This window comes from Aulonocara stuartgranti (assembly GCF_965226115.1).
Source record: "Aulonocara stuartgranti genome assembly, chromosome: 9".
NCBI classification, from domain to species: domain Eukaryota; kingdom Metazoa; phylum Chordata; class Actinopteri; order Cichliformes; family Cichlidae; genus Aulonocara; species Aulonocara stuartgranti.
Window position 1 is genome coordinate 1,229,140 of NC_138960.1, and position 17,871 is coordinate 1,247,010.

The 17,871-nt window shown below is 41.7% G+C and overlaps 3 protein-coding genes across 7 annotated transcripts; 1 reads left to right on the top strand and 2 right to left on the bottom strand.

Moving 5' to 3' along the window:
* Positions 1–1,492: 1,492 nt before the first annotated feature.
* LOC309713897 (uncharacterized protein) lies at positions 1,493–7,770 on the bottom strand. Its single transcript, XM_082545829.1, has 4 exons — positions 7,682–7,770; positions 2,270–2,319; positions 1,989–2,144; positions 1,493–1,755 (listed from the first exon to the last, which is right to left on the bottom strand). The coding sequence occupies exons 2-4, from the start codon at positions 2,307–2,309 to the stop codon at positions 1,541–1,543; spliced, it is 411 nt and encodes a 136-aa protein (XP_082401955.1). The 5' UTR covers positions 2,310–2,319; positions 7,682–7,770; the 3' UTR covers positions 1,493–1,540.
* A 4-nt stretch (positions 7,771–7,774) lies between these two features.
* Positions 7,775–10,999, bottom strand: LOC309713881 (uncharacterized protein). 5 transcript variants are annotated; one of them, XM_082545808.1, is made up of 8 exons: positions 10,463–10,999; positions 9,834–9,872; positions 9,518–9,635; positions 9,360–9,428; positions 8,823–9,197; positions 8,595–8,696; positions 8,144–8,376; positions 7,775–8,046 (listed from the first exon to the last, which is right to left on the bottom strand). In XM_082545808.1, the coding sequence occupies exons 2-8, from the start codon at positions 9,837–9,839 to the stop codon at positions 7,825–7,827; spliced, it is 1,125 nt and encodes a 374-aa protein (XP_082401934.1). In that variant the 5' UTR covers positions 9,840–9,872; positions 10,463–10,999; the 3' UTR covers positions 7,775–7,824. The 5 variants fall into 5 exon arrangements, 3 of the variants coding, with proteins under 3 accessions (XP_082401934.1, XP_082401933.1, XP_082401932.1); XM_082545807.1 differs by lacking the exon at positions 10,463–10,999 and having other exon boundaries at positions 9,539–9,635; positions 9,834–9,912; XM_082545806.1 differs by lacking the exon at positions 10,463–10,999 and having other exon boundaries at positions 9,834–9,912.
* Positions 11,000–12,826: 1,827 nt separating this feature from the next.
* LOC309713898 (G2/M phase-specific E3 ubiquitin-protein ligase-like) lies at positions 12,827–17,441 on the top strand. The gene is made up of 8 exons (XM_082545830.1): positions 12,827–12,918; positions 13,124–13,176; positions 13,456–13,498; positions 14,674–14,744; positions 14,947–15,036; positions 15,135–15,445; positions 16,747–16,925; positions 17,211–17,441. Exons 6-8 carry the CDS (start codon positions 15,286–15,288, stop codon positions 17,382–17,384), a joined length of 513 nt encoding a protein of 170 aa, XP_082401956.1. The 5' UTR covers positions 12,827–12,918; positions 13,124–13,176; positions 13,456–13,498; positions 14,674–14,744; positions 14,947–15,036; positions 15,135–15,285; the 3' UTR covers positions 17,385–17,441.
* The last annotated feature ends 430 nt before the right edge of the window (positions 17,442–17,871 follow it).

Here is a 17,871-nt window from a genome sequence, read left to right on the forward strand (position 1 = left end):
AAGTATTCCTTAATTACCACAGCTGACACGAGTTCTCCATAGCTGCCTGCTGTCTCAGGATCTGTCTCCAAAAAGGACCAGGGAGCGCTAACATGTTATGTTCTAAAATGATGAAGAAAATGTACATTAAACATAATATAAACTTACTGAGTGAAGTAATGTCAAGAGGATTCCTTTAGCTCCTATTGGGTTGGTTCCTTGATCAATGCAATACAGAATCATTAATCTGGTTTTATGTAATGTCCTCAAAACATGTCAAAATGAGGCTCACTAGTCTGTGTGGCCTCCACATGCCTGTATGACCTCCCTACAACACCTGGGCATGCTCCTGATGAAGTGGCAGATGCTCTCCTGATGGATCTCCTCCCAGACTCCAGGACTAAAGCATCTGCCCACTCATGGACATTTTGTGGTGCAGTTGGTGGATGGAGCGAGACATAATGTCCCAGTTGTCCTCAATTGGATTCAGTTCTGGGGAATGGGCGGGCCAGTCCACAGCATCAATGCCTTCGTCTTGCAGGAACTGCTGACACACTCCAGCCACATGAGGTCTAGGATTGTCTTGCATTAGGAGGAACCCGGGGCCAACCGCACCAGCATATGGTCTCACAAGGGGTCTGAGGATCTCATCTCAGTACCTAATGGCAGTCAGGCTACCTCTGCCGAACACATGGAGGGCTGTGCAGCTCCCCAAAGAAATGCCACCCCACACCAAAACTGACCCACTGCCAAACTCATGCTGGAGGATGTTGCAGGAAGCAGAAGGTTCTCCACGGCGTCTCCAGACTGTCACAAGTGCTCAGTGTGAACTTGCTTTCATCTGTGAGGAGCACAGGGCGCCAGTGGCAAAGTCGCCAATCTTTGTGTTGTCTGGCAAATGCCAAACATCCGGCACTGTGTTGGGCTGTAAGCACAACCCCACCTGTGGACGTCGGGCCCTCATACCACCCTCATGGAGTCCATTTCTGACCGTTTGAGCAGACGTGCACATTTGTGGCCTGCTGGAGGTCATTTTGCACAGCTCTGGCCTTTCTTTCCTACCCCACAGTACCTTCCCTTACCATTTGTTTCATACTCTTTTACTTCTTCTTTGATGACGGTTGTCTTTCTAGATAAGCAATTTCATTTGCTCTGGGGCGAGTCAATGGCTCGGGTGCATTCTGGGACTGTCAGTTCACCAGTGTGCTGGCATGCTTCTTAACAAACACACCACTACAGCAAACATCTCAGTTGTACTTGTTGATTTCTTCGACAAAACACTGAACAAAAAATTTACTTGTGAGTGTGCTGCCTGGTGCTTTTAAATTTTGTGATAATTTGAGCAGCCCAGAAAGCATCCCATAAATTAAATTATGTTATCGTATCTGAACATGTACACTAGTCATTAAATTAGATGGGAAATAATGATTCAGGGTAAACAACTGCACCAAGGAAATTCCATTTTTCTTATCAAAATGTAAAATGTCTGTTGAAAAATCACATTGAACAGAGATGTGATTAACTTTTTATTTTACCAAACATAACATCAATGATGACACAATCAGTCTTCATCAGAAGTGCTCAAATCACTCTCAGTGGCATCGTCTGGAATGTCCTCCTCCTCCTCCGAGTCCATTTCCAGGAGTGGTTGGTGGCTGACGATTCTCTTGTACACGTCCTTTACTTTGAGCATTTCAGCTTTCAGTTCACTTTGTTTTTTTAAAACCAGGCTACAGAGTCCCTTCTGTGCATCCTCCGACATGCCAACAAAGGAGGCTGTAAAAAGAACAAAACAAATAAATATGAGAAAAGTAAAAAAAACAAACAAAAAAAAACCTCACCTCATAAACACAAGGAATTAGGATGCTGTAATTAAACATTTTTTTAAAAGGGAGAAGGCAGTGTTAGCTAGCAATCTAGATATAGGTAAAAGATCCAGTAAGACTTTAGCATCTGCTCTTATTTTCAATCGATTCATCAAAAAATTAATAAATAAATAAAGTGCTTACAGTCTGAGGAGATTGTCCCCAACACCACAGAACGCATTCGCAACACTGTCCAGTGATGCCGCATCTCCCTGCAAAGGATCATCTCCTCCTCTCTCAGGCGCCTCACAGCCATCACCTTCTCAAAGACCTTTCTCTTTGTCCGGAGGTCAGCAGCAGCTACAGTTTAACAACATCAGATGGGAAAACATAGTAGCATATTATGATTCAAGAACAAAACATTCAACTACTGCTCAGATACTGGGAGTTTGTTTAAAAAGGATATTTATAAATCAAGAGCTTACGTTCACTTGTGCTCTGCCAGGGCCAAATATCGGTCTGCATGAGGGCATCACTGGATACGATTTGCTTTGTTGGTTCAGCGAGCTTGTTGTAGTCGTCAACAGCAGCCGCCAAGCGTTTCTTCTCAACTAAGATGACCTTGCGAATTCTGTGTCGCCTCTTGTTGCTATCTGTAAATAATCATAAAAAATTCACACCTTCACATAATGTATATAGTTTCATTTTAATCTACACTCATCAATTTGTTTGCTAGAACAAATCACATCCAGCTCAAACAAACCTGGATCTGATTTGATTCTGTTTACAAAGTAGCTGCACAAGCTGTACAAACTGAGCATCAAACGGTCCGTTTCAAAGAAACTGGGACGTACCATTTTGTCTGTAAAGACTTTGTGTTCGCACTCTGATGATGACGACAAGCTCCTCTATTCGTGCCTGCAACGCTCCAAGGCTGCCATCAGTTTGATCACTTTCTAAGTGAGAGGAATATTAATCAGAGCACAGGATGAGTAACAGTCACCAAACTACAGTGGACTCTGTAATCACTGACTTGATGACATTCATTATAAGACATCTGGAGCCTTCATGTGCTGCTATCTCATGATAATCATGAGATAACAAGTATGTTGGTGTTCAGGTTTATAAAACCAACTAGTACGACATCATTTCAACCCAGGTTCTATCCAATTTGATGAAACGCAACAACTCTGCCATAAATTTGCTTTTACAAGGCTTATTTTTCATTGTTTGTTGACACTGTCAGAAAGATCTTAACTCTAAGTTCTTTAATGAGGCCATGGTGGGTCCTATTGTTATACATGAGTGCATTATATTGAGACTCACCTTCAGCCCATTTCTGCACATCGGCCACCCATTGCTGCAGTGTGTCGTCATCCACACCCAGCTCATTTCTGATCGCATTCAGGCTCTCCACTTGTTCTCTAAGGATCCTTATGATCTAAGAATGCATTCATAAATGTCATTCATATTGACATTAAAAGAGTACTGGTGTTTTCCCCCCATTACCACACACATTAAAATGGGTGTTGAAAAAATGACCTTTAGATATCGCTGGCTCAAAGTGCGGCCCAGTTGTTCCATTTTCCTTTTGTTCCACCCCAAAGCCAGGAGGGTCAGCATGTCTGTTCGCCCTGCATTTCAGTTAGTATACAAATTAGAATTAATGAGCAGGAGACTGAGTGGAATCTCAGACACGGACACACACCTGCTTTAGACATGTACTTCGTTGTGATGGCCGCCCTAGACAGGAAACTGTTTACTTGTTCCACCTCTTCTCCAACTGTTGAACCGGCCCCATCCTAAAACGCACCTCCCCATTTGATCTATAGAAAGGAGGTCACAATACATGACTGCTGAATTCATTCAACCTTATAACAAAATGTCTCAAACTAATCCAAAACTACAAGCTGCAGTATACCTCGCATTTCCAAGTGTGAGCCTTTGCATGCATGACTGAGAGAAAAGGACGCATTGACAAGAGGTTCCTCAGCTCAGGGCACTGCTGAGCCACCTTGGTTAAATAGGGGAAATATTTACAGGCCACATCGGAGCAAAGGAACGTAATACAGTGGGGCAAAAAAGTATTTAGTCAGCCACCGATTGTGCAAGTTCCCCCACCTAAAATGATGACAGCGGTCAGTAATTTGCACCAGAGGTACACTTCAACTGTGAGAGACAGAATGTGAAAAAAAAAATCCATGAATCCACATGGTAGGATTTGTAAAGAATTTATTCATAAATCAGGGTGGAAAATAAGTATTTGGTCAATAACAAAAATACAACTCAATACTTTGTAACATAACCTTTGTTGGCAATAACAGAGGTCAAACGTTTACTATAGGTCTTTACCAGGTTTGCACACACAGTAGCTGGTATTTTGGCCCATTCCTCCATGCAGATCTTCTCGAGAGCAGTGATGTTTTGGGGCTGTCGCCGAGCAACACGGACTTTCAACTCCCGCCACAGATTTCCTATGGGGTTGAGGTCTGGAGACTGGCTAGGCCACTCCAGGACTTTCAAATGCTTCTTACGGAGCCACTCCTTTGTTGCCCGGGCGGTGTGTTTTGGATCATTGTCATGTTGGAAGACCCAGCCTCGTTTCATCTTCAAAGTTCTCACTGATGGAAGGAGGTTTTGGCTCAAAATCTCACGATACATGGCCCCATTCATTCTGTCCTTAACACGGATCAGTCGTCCTGTCCCCTTGGCAGAAAAACAGCCCCATAGCATGATGTTTCCACCCCCATGCTTCACAGTAGGTATGGTGTTCTTGGGATGCAACTCAGTATTCTTCTTCCTCCAAACACGACGAGTTGAGTTTATACCAAAAAGTTCTACTTTGGTTTCATCTGACCACATGACATTCTCCCAATCCTCTGCTGTATCATCCATGTGCTCTCTGGCAAACTTCAGACGGGCCTGGACATGCACTGGCTTCAGCAGCGGAACACGTCTGGCACTGCGGGATTTGATTCCCTGCCGTTGTAGTGTGTTACTGATGGTGACCTTTGTTACTTTGGTCCCAGCTCTCTGCAGGTCATTCACCAGGTCCCCCCGTGTGGTTCTGGGATCTTTGCTCACCGTTCTCATGATCATTTTGACCCCACGGGATGAGATCTTGCGTGGAGCCCCAGATCGAGGGAGATTATCAGTGGTCTTGTATGTCTTCCATTTTCTGATGATTGCTCCCACAGTTGATTTTTTCACACCAAGCTGCTTGCCTATTGTAGATTCACTCTTCCCAGTCTGGTGCAGGTCTACAATACTTTTCCTGGTGTCCTTCGAAAGCTCTTTGGTCTTGGCCATGGCGGAGTTTGGAGTCTGACTGTTTGAGGCTGTGGACAGGTGTCTTTTATACAGATGATGACTTCAAACAGGTGCCATTCATACAGGTAACGAGTGGGGGACAGAAAAGCTTCTTACAGAAGACGTTACAGGTCTGTGAGAGCCAGAGATTTTCCTTGTTTGAGGTGACCAAATACTTATTTTCCACCCTAATTTACGTATAAATTCTTTACAAATCCTACCATGTGAATTCATGGATTTTTTTTTCACATTCTGTCTCTCACAGTTGAAGTGTACCTCTGGTGCAAATTACTGACCTCTGTCATCATTTTAGGTGAGGAAACTTGCACAATCGGTGGCTGACTAAATACTTTTTTGCCCCACTGTATGTCCTGGGACGTTAGCTGCCAACTTCCTCTGGAGAAAAAGGGGGTAAGCAAAGATCTCCCCTCGAAACATGTTCAATGCAGCTAAGAGGACTCCGTGGCGACAAACAGCTATTTCCATGCCCTCCTCATCCAACTTCCCAGTGGACTTTTTGGACAACTCCTTTGCTGCAGTCCAAGATGAAGATCCGCACAACCCTTTCCCCGGGACCTATACACTCAAAGATTTTAACATAAAAGATATGACATGATTAAGCCCTATCAGGGACAAACTTTTTAAAACAAATGCATAACAATTAGCTGAATTAGCCTCGAGTCACACAAGACCTCATATCTCCCCAGGACAGCACTGATAACACAAAATAAAAATCATGTTGTTTTTTTTAAATACACATGGTGACAAAATTAAGTACACATTAAGATAAAGTAAAGTAAATAGTATTACGACAACACCAAGAGAAAAATAAAAAAAAATATCGACCCATCCATATACAGCGGGGAAAATAAGTATTTGACACATCAGCATTTTTATCAGTAAGGGGATTTCCAAGTGGACTATTGACACAACATTTCCACCAGATGTTGCCATCAAGCCAAATATTGAAGTCATACAATCAAATCAGAACATATAAGTATACAAGTTAAACCATAATAAATAAAGTGAAATGACACAGGGAATAAGTATTGAACACACTTTATTCAATACTTTGTAGAAAAGCCTTTGTTGGTGATTACAGCTTCTAGACGCCTCTTGTATGGATAGACCAGTCGTCTGCATTGCTCAGGAGTGATTCTGGCCCATTCTTCCACACAAACGGTCTTTAAATCTTGAAGGTTCCTTGGGCCTCTTTTATGAACTTTAATCTTCAGTTCTCTCCATAGATTTTCTATGGGATTTAGGTCAGGTGATTGACTGGGCCATTCAAGCAACTTGATTTTCTTTCTTTGAAACCACTTCATTGTTTCCTTGGCCTTGTGTTTGGGATCATTGTCTTGCTGAAATGTCCACCCTCTTTTCATTTTTAGCTTCCTGGTAGATGGCAGCAGATTTTTATCCAGAATGTCCCGGTACATCTCTCCATTCATCCTGCCTTCAATAATATGAAGTCTGCCAGTACCCCTTGCTGAAAAGCAGCCCCAAACCATGATGCTTCCACCCCCAAACTTGACTGTTGGTATGGTGTTCTTGGGGTGGTGAGCAGTGCCATTTCTTCTCCAAACATGGTGTGTAGAATGACTGCCAAAAAGTTCAATTTTGCTTTCATCTGACCATACTATAGTCGTCCAATAATCCACAGGCTTCTCCAAATGCTGTTGCGCAAATTTTAACCGAGCCTTGACATGCTTTTTGTTCAGCAATGGAGTCTTGCGTGGTGAGCGTGCATGGATGCCATGGCGGTTCAGTGCATTGCTTATAGTTTTCTTTGAAACAACAGTACCTGCTGATGCAAGGTCTTCCTGAAGTTCTGTCCGAGTGGTTCTTGGCTCTTGGAGAACCCTCCTGATTATTCTTTGGACTCCTCGGACAGGGATCTTGCGTGGAGCACCTGATCGTGGCAGGTTTATGGTGAACTGATGCACTTTCCATTTCCGGATAATGGCCCCCACAGTGCTCACAGGAACATTCAGCATTCTGGAAATGCACCTATAACCATTCCCATCAAAATGCTTTTCAACGATAAGATTACGAAGATCTTGAGAGAGTTCTTTGCTTTTACCCATCATGAAGTCTTTCCTGTGTGCCTTCTGGGTAATGAGGAGCCTTTATAGGCCATCAATTAGGACTAAAGCAGCTGATATCAATTGGTACTGATAGGGGACAGGATTTCTCTATCAATACTGACAGATTTCAGGTGATCTCCTGGCTTTCTATGTCATTTTGCCCCTTGTTATCTCCATGTATTCAATACTTATTCCCTGTGTCATTTCACTTTATTTATTGTGGTTTAACTTGTATACTTATATGTTCTGATTTGTTTGTATGACGTCAATATTTGGCTTGATGGCAACATCTGGTGGAAATGTTGTGTCAATGGTCCACTTGGAAATCCCCTTACTGATAAAAATGCTGATGTGTCAAATACTTATTTTCCCCGCTGTATGTCCACACACACACACACACACACACACACACACACACACGTATGTGTATATGGTTACGGCATTAACGTCATTTTAACAAGATTAACGCTAACAGCACTAATATATATATGTGTATCTTACATGATTTGTGTGTCTCTGGATGTATTTCACAAACTCAGCAACTTCCTCATCTTTTTCAATGAAGACACCTTCAAAATTCCCCTGCTGTGTGCTGAACGAACACAGTGACAGTTGTTTGAAAAGAAACATTAAAATACATTTTTCTACAAATCCATATTTGACTTATGTACACAATGCATAACGTACCTTGCATTAGACTGAAAGCGATAAAGCTTGCGGTTTCCATCAACTGAGACGGCAAGCATGTCTGGAGTGCAGGCAGGGCAGCTAAAGCATGGCTCCTTGCACATCCTGTCCACCTCAAACTTTACAGCACTCCACTCCAAGAAACTTTTACTGAAGGCATCAGCTGATATTCGGCCATTCTTTTACATAGAGGACATACAACAGAATATTCAAGGACAGTCATCATAAACATTGATTTGCACAATTTCCTTAAACTTAGCAAATTTAGAAACTCACCCTTCCAAAATGGGCTGTTCGTTCATCCAGCATTTTGACAAATGCCTTAAGTGACATCCCTGGTGCAGCCTTCTTAATGTCATAGAAAGACTGAAAGACATCCATTGAAAACAGGGTGCAGAAATTTAAGGTGCCAGGCCAATATCCACTACCCAGGATGTCCTTAACTGAGGGGGACCACATTAGGCCACAGCTGGTGCAGCTCACCACTGGCAGTGCAAGGTTATAACGGCCTTTAGAAAGGATAAGGATAAATTCAGTCATGGCTCAAAGCATTCATTTTTTTCATGTTGTTTTCAAATCGGTCTGGTAAATCCAAATGACCTTTGACAGGTTCCCACATATACTGCGGGCCGAGAGTAATTAAAACCAAGATAGCAATGCACAATTTGCAATAAAACCTCCAAACACATCTATTGTGTATGTAGTGTGTGACAAAAGGGCAACTTACCATTTATGGTTACAAGAGCCACAATTGCACCGGGTGAAACCTCAACGTTACCTGCTGGGCAGTCACACACATGGTCTGGCCTTTGCACAGGCAACAGCCGAACTAACATTAAAACACACAATATATATAAAAAGAATTAGAAATTAACTGATACACAATAAATATACAATAACAGCACCCACTCATACTCATACATAGCAAGAAATGCATAAGACTTAAAAACTGTACCTATTGGCTTGTGAAACTCTGATGAAGGCTGCAAAAACTCTCCTGTTACTGCCTCTCTGTTGTGCAGGACAAAGCGTGTGTGAACTGCAATATCACAGTCAGCACAAAGGAATGGAAGAGGCAGGCAGTCCAGACACCTCACAACTACTTGTTTGCCACACTGACACACACGGTGTGACTGTGGATCCAGAGTAGCTAACATATTGTCTATAAGACAAGGCCTGGCCTCTTTCCACTTTTGCGAGGACACCATATTTCTGATCGCCCAGTGAGTAGCAGCTGACTCAGACGACATCTCACAAGTCATGGCTGTGTCCTCTTCTCCATCCTCCAACAACTGAAGGAGCTCCTGACGAAGCACCTCAGTTCCATACACTAACAGAAAAAAAATAAAGAAAGGAAGAAACTCTTCCACAAAGTGAAAAACACTCTGGGCAGTATGTTTCTTAGGACTGCACAAAAGCCCTGCATAACTCAACTATAACAACAAATATAAAAGTAAACAGAAATCACAATATATACAAGAAGGTAAAGTACCTTTTGTTGGGTTGACACTGGCAACATAACTAGGTTCTTCACGTGGACATTGATGCTGCTCTCTGGACACTGGGGGGGGAATGAAGAATATTTACTTACTGAAATTCTTTGGTGAAAACAAGTTGTGAGATAAAATCAATGGTTGTGTGAACACTGACCACGTGGCATGCAACTAGTACTTCGACTGGTTGATGGTCTTTGAGGAATAAAATCTCCCTGTCTGTCACGTTTTTTCCAGCGCACTGGTCTTGGCTGAGGTTCACTCTGTGCATCATTCTACGCAATTAACAAGGAAAAAAGGGAACACCTAAAATACAGTCTATGGTTAAAGCAAAGATTATCAAACATCTTAAGTTAACCAACTTAATTTGACATAAACTTTAAAAAAAATTCAAATAACATAACGTTTACTCCGTACAAAATATTAGACAAGCGTGTTCCCTCTTTAACAACTGTTTCCACTAAAAATGTTACCTGCATATCTTGAAGGAGTTCGTCAGCAGCCTGAAGCTCTTCCTCCAGCTCGGGATCCTCTAAATCACTCATTTTCAAGCTAAAGAGGAAAGAGATTTTTGCAGAACTCAGTGACATAAACACATAACTAACGCAATTCAAATGATTTTCAGTCTTGGCGCTCCGGTTAATGTTAGCAATTAACGTTAGCATCATCAGTTTGTAAAGAGCTAGCAGAACTCTTAGCGCAAAAACTGCTTTACGCACCATGTGAGGGTATTTTGCAGCACACAAGTCCTTTAACGTTTGTAATAGATTTAATCCATCATCGTTGGATTAAATGGCTAATGCTGCAGTAGCCACGTGTAGTCGTTACCTAGCAAGCATGCTGACGGTAGCTGTAGCCATTTTTAAATACATTACACCGTTTCCGAGATCAGTCACCTCTGTTTGTTTGAAGCTTTTATGAAAAAACAAACTTTGAAACACACATCAAGGTATTACTTTAAATATATGTATTTTTTACATACCTGCATTAGAATCAATCAGTTCCGCCTCATTTTCTTATTCTTATAAATGGGTCTCTCCGTTCTCCCATCAGGCTTTGCTTACACAGGTTGCGTCTGATTGGCTGGAGCCGAGCGCGTCCAAAACTAACAGGAGTGGTGAATGAATCTATAAATGTGTTTTACGTGTGAAATGAAAATAATAAACCTAACAAAGGATTATGTATACGTTAAATCTGCGCACTTTCAGATCGTGAATCAGTTTGGAAAACACTGTGTGATGGCCACAACATGAAGCGATTTTATTGTTGAATTATCAGTGATACTTTCGTGTTTTTGTTGAGAAATGTTAACGATGTCATTAAAAGAAAGCATTAAATTAGGGAGAAAAACCCGTTCGCGGAGAGGGTCCGCGGTTCTCCAGTTAGATTGTGCTTCACGGCGTCATGTTTCGCCGTGACGGGGTTATTATTGGAGTAAATGGATGGCTGGAGCCTCTGCTCGAAGCGTCTCTGATCGCCGCGAGCGGGTTCATATTGGAATGAATTGACAACCCACAGCGTCACATAAAAACGTGGAAGGGTACCTTAGGCGTCAGCATGAGAAGTTAAGGGACGTGACAAATCGTCATTATTTTACGCGTCGGGAGTGAGAACGGGTTGCTTTTTCCTTACAGATAAATGTCGGCTTGATGACCATTAAAAAGGGTGGTTTGAAGCCATACCGTGGAAAAACTATTTTCCTAACAACAGACCCTGACGTTACTGCCACAAGTCTGCTCAATCAAGCTGTTAAAAAAATGAAGGCCTGGGGCTCGGTCACTCAGGCACAGCTGGCTGCCGGCGGAGCTCACGGGCGCGTCACTGCAACTCCCCCTGGCTTCTGCTCCGCGGCTGCTGAGTGAGCCCTCATCTGGGACTCTCCTCAGCTCTTACTGGGACAGTGGCGCGGCTGCCCCTCTGTTGGTCTTCCTTGGTCTCTTGTGTTCTGGGGGCCTCTGGATGTCTGGAGTTTTGATCTCCTCCATACCTGCTTCATACCCTGGAGGACGGGGCTGTGGCTCCCCACACTCCCTAGCAGATCGTTACATGGAGAAACCTTTGGAATGCAAGCATGCTGATCCACACAGGTATGCACACAGGTGTACACACGGGTATTCACAGACGCGGACTACAGCTTTCTTGGCTGCTGCCTCAAAGCACATTGTGCGCTGTCTATCTTGCGTGCTGCACAATATCGTTTATTACTTAGTATCTACTGATATTTACTGCTAGCTAGTTTATTGTGATGGTGCCGTTTTTTTTATTATGTTGCTCTTTGTTGTTTGCTTTCTCTTCTGTTTTTTTTTCTCCATACAGGTGACCCAGGTGTTTTGTTTTTTTTGTTTGTTTGTTTTTTTCTTTCTTCCACCCCTTCTCACCGTCTCTTCTCCCCTTTGGTTTTCTTTCTCTCCCTCTCTTTCTTTCATTCTTTCTCCCTGTCCTATCCCCCAGTCATGTCTGTCCCGTTTGTAGGAACTGAAAATAAAATAAATTCATAATTATAATAAAGGTCAATCAAATGGACCAATATGGCAAGGCCATGATCATCCACTTGGTAAAATAAATCCGCTTGGCATCTTTCTTGGCCTTAAGACAACAATTCTGATGGCTAAAGATCCAAACGGGACACAAAAAAAAAAAAAAAAAATGAAGGACTTTAACAAAGATCTAAAAGATGGACCTTTCCTTCTTCTGTATCCGGATGGCACTGAGGTCATTACTGTCCCTGGAACACAAAGACCATTTGCACTTGAGGCTTATAAGGCTGAAGTTGGCAAGCCTTATCAAAGAATCACTGTTTTCATCTGCTTGAAGAGTGACTTTGAAGATGGTAAGCTGCTAATGTTTGTTTGGATTTTGACACAGATTCCCTTAGTTTCAACAACTGCTAATTTTGAAATTGTGAAATGTTAACATTATGCATAAAGCACCCAAGTCAATAGCATACCTACATTAAAATGGTGAATGGCCTGTATTTGATATAGCACCTTCTAGGGTTCTACAACCCCCAAGGACACTTCACAACAAAAGCAGTCATTCACCCACACACATTCACACACTGCTGGTGATTAGCTACAATGTGGACACAACTGTCCTGGGACTCACTGACTGAAGCAAGGCTGCTGTACACAGATGCCACCTATCCCTCCCACTACCACCACCTGGCATGGAGGGTGAAGTGTCTTGCCCAAGGACACAACAACTGCGACAGACTGAGCAGGGCTCAAACCTTCAACCTTTTGATTACAGGGCGGGCTTTTAACTCCTCTGCCACCATTGCTCCCTAAATTAGCTTGTATATGTTATGTTTCTTCCTGGAAACATGAAATTCAGCCATTTTTGGATCTACTGAGTCATGAGTTTTCAATGCTAACTTTATGCCTTTCGTATTAATCTATTATTGATGATCAAATAAAGTTTCATACATTAGTATGAATTTAGTTAGCTTAGCTTGATTTGTTTTCATGTTTTGTAGTTGGAGAAAACTCAGAGTTGTCTGACTCTGACCCAGAGATTGTTATTAAAAGGCCCTCTGAGTTTAATCTTGCTGATACACTGGTAAGTACAATTTAACATTTTTTATAGAGTTTTCTTGTTGTTTAGCCACCACCATTTGCCTCAGTTCAGTAAAACAGTTAATAGTTATATGTGAAATACATTTTGTGTGTGTGTGTGTGTGTGTGCGTGCTTGCGTGCGTTTGTTTGTTTGTTTGTTTGTTTGTTTGTTTGTTTGTTTGTTTGTTTGTTTGTTTGTTTGTTTCAGCCATGGGAACTTCAACATGAAAGCAGTCCTTTACAGAAAGCGGCAGAATATGAGTAAGTGATATTTTAAGAACATGTAATCTTTTACTGTTTTTTGCCAACACTTTGTATTAATGAGATATACTCTTTTGTCAAGGTTCAAGGTTCTTTATTTGTCACATGCATAGTTATACAAGTATAACACACAGTCATTCAGTCTGTATATGGTTTTTGGAACATGGACTACATAATACTTGTATTGCTTGTTTGTTAATCAAGATGCTTAAATATTTTCAAAGTGTCAATTAATATTTTCACAGTACACAACAATAATGCTTTTCTTTGTTCTCTAAGGAAGGGTGCTGGGGATCTTGTGCTTGCTAATGAAGTACAACAGGTAAAAAACTATTTTATTAGTAAAAGAGTGCAGCAGACAATCTCCACCGCCTTTACTTTGCAATTAGATAACGATTCACTGTTTGCTTATTACATTCATTGTTATTATACAATGCATTTCACATCATCAATTTTCATACTATCAATAGTTTATAACATTCACCCCTTAAAGGTACAATAAGTCATACCGGTACATGAAATAATCACAAAGCAGTCTAATGTCTCAATCATGTTGGAAGGAAGGTTACATTGAAACTAACTGTGTATGACTCGTCTTTGTCATCTAGAATCTTCTGGCGCTGATCCGTAGCCATGAAACTCATGGAACGGGAGGAGGGAGAGTCACTCGTTTGTTTATAAAGATAGACTGCAGTACACAGATTTGACCACAGGATGTTCTTCTTATTTCATTCTTACTTACTTATTGTACCTTTAGATAATCTATTGGGATAGGGAACCTAAGGTACATCCATCTACTTCCGGACCATGGGTCCCCTACTGCTAAAAAAATAGGAGTCTATGAGCCAATAAAAATTATTTTCTGATCCCGTTTGATGTGTGCCATGGATTTAAAATATGATGTCCGTGAAGTATATAAACACATTTTGATGCCAAAAAGTGCTTAAGCGACAGGTGGCAAAGGTTATTTTAGGTTTTGTTTGAAAAGACGTGGCGAAATGTAAATGTTCGTCTCACAAAATTGACATCATTGAACCAGACACAGAGAAGAGGACAAGCTTAGTTTTGTTTAGCGAGCTTCGAATCCTTCTTCCAGGATGATGTGGAGAAAACCACTATAAATCTGGTCATGTGATAATTTGCAGTTATGCTGGGGGAGAAAAGCTTCTGAGGCGACGTCATATTTGCGACATCTGACTTGTAGTCATTTTAATGACGAATTTTTACAAGCTAACAAATCTCAAATTACATTACAGACATAGTCGAAACACAATTATTTATTATTTAAATTGAAGTACAACATATGTGTGATTCAGAGAGTAAGGCAAAGCAGACCAGAAAATAACTTTTATAGCTCCATTCACTTCCATTCATTTTTCTTTTGTTCAGGGACCCACGAGCAGACCAGAAGGGGAGGAGACTTAGGCTCCCTATATTAAAATAATTATCAATTGGTCAAATATGAATTTTCATTCATCCTCATTTCTGTATTTCCAGGTCATAGATTTGGAAGAAGAAAACGATACAGGCACTACTGAATGCCTCACTGTCGAGAGCTCCTGTTACAGGTGCGTTGTATCTTGAGTAATTATTCCAGAGGGTTGCACAAAATATATACACACAATTATTATAAATGTATGTAGTTTGACTCTTTTACATTTGATTCTTCAGAAAAAAAAAATAGTAGAATCGTTCTATAAAACTGGAACTGCATGTTTATGCATTTGTCTTTTTGCATCTACACTTTGTGTACATGTTTTCACTCTGCAGAAACTACACACAGCTGTTTGAACCGATTGTGATTGATGATGAAGATCCTACTCCTAACGAAGCCAAAGCTGAGCCCCCAGAAGAACCTGTGTTAGTAATTTAAACATTTGAATCCAATTAACCGCCATCTTGTTCTGTACAAGACATCATGCAATCATGAGAGAAGTATATACACCCTTTTTTCTTAGAGACACCAATTTGCAGGCACATGAAATTATTGCAAATTTGGCACTGGAACTTGACCACAAGACGGTCAGCAGGTTCAATATATCAAGGTCAGCTGTATGGGATGGAGCTGTTAGAGGATTTCGACGCAGCACATACTCTGACAACTACGACATGTTCATCAAGTTTAATGATGATGCTGGCAGCTTTGAAGAAGGTTTGGATACAGGTGGCCTGGGGTGTGAATTCCTCACACTTCTTATGGGCAGTCTGACAAATCGCCCCATCTTTGATGGACCTCCAGAGAGCCGTTATCTTGTATATAATTCAAGAGGTGGATGTTTTCTCCGTAATTATTACAATGGAAATTTTAATAAAAATTGGCTTATTTTTTTCATTAGCATATTTTTTTTTTTTTTTTCTAAATGACATCAGAAACAGCAGTATGCGACATTACGTGATGGCAGAGCTTCAGTTCATCCTTTGTCTTTTTTTTTTTTTTTTTTTTTAATAAATAGGACAGGGGGAATGAATGAGAGAAAGAGGGGGAGAGAAAGAAAGAAAACCAAAGGGGAGAAGAGACGGTGAGAAGGGGGGGAAGAGAGAGAGAGAAAAAAAAAAGAACTCCTGGGTCACCTGTATGGAGAAAAAAAAAAAAACAAACAAAAAAAACAAACAGAGGAGACAGCAAACAACAAAGAGCAACATAATAATAGAGAAAACAGAGCACCATCACAATAAACTAGCTAGTCATAGATATCAATATTTACTAAATAATAAACGATATTGTGCAGCACGCAAGATAGACAGCGCACAGTGTGCTTTGAGGCAGCAGCCAAGAAAGCTTTAGTCCGCGTCTGTGAATACCCATGTGTGCATACCTGTGTGGATCAGCATGCTTGCATTCCAAAGGTTTCTCCATGTAATGATCTGCTAGGGAGTGTGGGGGGGCCACAGCCCCGTCCTCCAGGGTGTGAAGCGGGTATGGAGGAGATCAAAACTCCAGACATCCAGAGGCCCCCAGAACACAAGAGACCATGGAAGACCAACAGAGGGGCAGCCGCGCCACTGTTCCAGTAAGAGCTGAGGAGAGTCCCAGATGAGGGCTCGCCCAGCAGCCGCGGAGCAGAAGTCAGGGGGAGTTGCAGTGACGCGCCCGTGAGCTCCGCCGGCCCCCAGCTGTGCCTGAGTGACCGAGCCCCAGGCCGAGAGGCCGGGGGCACCCCACCTCCAAAGGGGCCCGAGCGAGCCCCAGGCCCCAGGCCCCGACAAGCGGCCGCCAAGGAGTGAGCCGGTGTGTACCCGGACGCCCACCCCCAGACACAAAGAACCACCAACACACCGACACCTGAGGGAGTCCGCCACCGGCAGGGGAAGTGGTGGTGGGTGGAGATAGGCCTCCAAACCTTGGAGGGCCTGAGGTGTCCCCAGAGAGGTGGCGTCTGATACCCACCCTGACATATAGACACAGACATACAGGCACACACAGACACAAACATCCATTCCCACCCTCATGCTCTCATATGCACTCACTCCACACTCAACCAACGTGGAGACAGACATAAAGAGACGCTGTACACACATTAGCATATTTAATAGCAATTAACCATGATAATTATGTGCCCTGTATAACAGCTGCCAGGCAAGATGAGTACTTTTTAGCAGGAAAGATGATCGCTGTATCCATTGTGCATGGGGGACCAGCACCACATTTCCTCTCCAAGAACCTGGTCAACCACATCACAGGGAATCAGAGTTTCAGCGCCACTGTAGAAGATGTGCAAGATGAGGAGATCACAAAAGTTCTACATCAGGTAGAAAATTACCTAGGCTCAGGGAATGGGTTTACTTAGAAGACACTTGGGGCCAGTTTAAAAGATTTAATCAGGATAAAAGTTATCCGGGTTGGATCATATCTTGAAAGTAGGTTCAAGGCAGATTCTGTAATCTGAAAGGACAGATTTCCACCTCCCAACAACACAAGTGAAATAACAAATTGATTATTTTTTTAATCCAATGTTTGAATGAATCGTAAAAGTAGTGAAAATTATTTTTGCTTTTCTTACAGTAAATCTTTTTTTTTTTTTTTTTTTTTATAGGTCCTGAAAGCTGAATCAGAGGAGTCTTTGCATAATCTTATTTTGCAAAACAGCACAATCTTCCAAACTGCTGGATGCCTCAGAAACGTCAAGCCTTGTGAGAAACAAGCATTTGTGGAGGAGTACCTCAGATGGTACATCCTTGAAAGAAACCAAAGTGTCATTCATTGGTAAACTCATTACTCCTTTTAAATTCAGGATGGCCAGATGCTCATCACAGCAGCCACTGACATTTTCAGACCTTCAGATGTATATGAAAAAACTGATTCGGTAGCATCTGTGTGATCTGATGAACAACAAGTTAATTCCTGAGCCACTGTCGCACGCTATTAACCTTTTGACACTAGAACTCTAATTTAGTATACATTTATTGTTCACAATGACCCATAATAATCATAGTCATGCAACATGATTAATTTTTAGTTATTTATAAAAAGAGGTGATCCCTTGTTTGACACACTTGTTTATTCCAGTGTGAAAGCACTGATTTTTTTTTAAAAGCTGAAATCCCAATGAGCTCTTCTTTTTTTGCTGTCACAGTTAATTTCTGAGCACTATGAATTGTTTTTGTGTATGCATTTGAAATCTGTCCAAATTTATAATGAAAGATCTAGTAGGTAAAGACATTTAAACACAATTTAGAAGACTGCAATAGTTATAG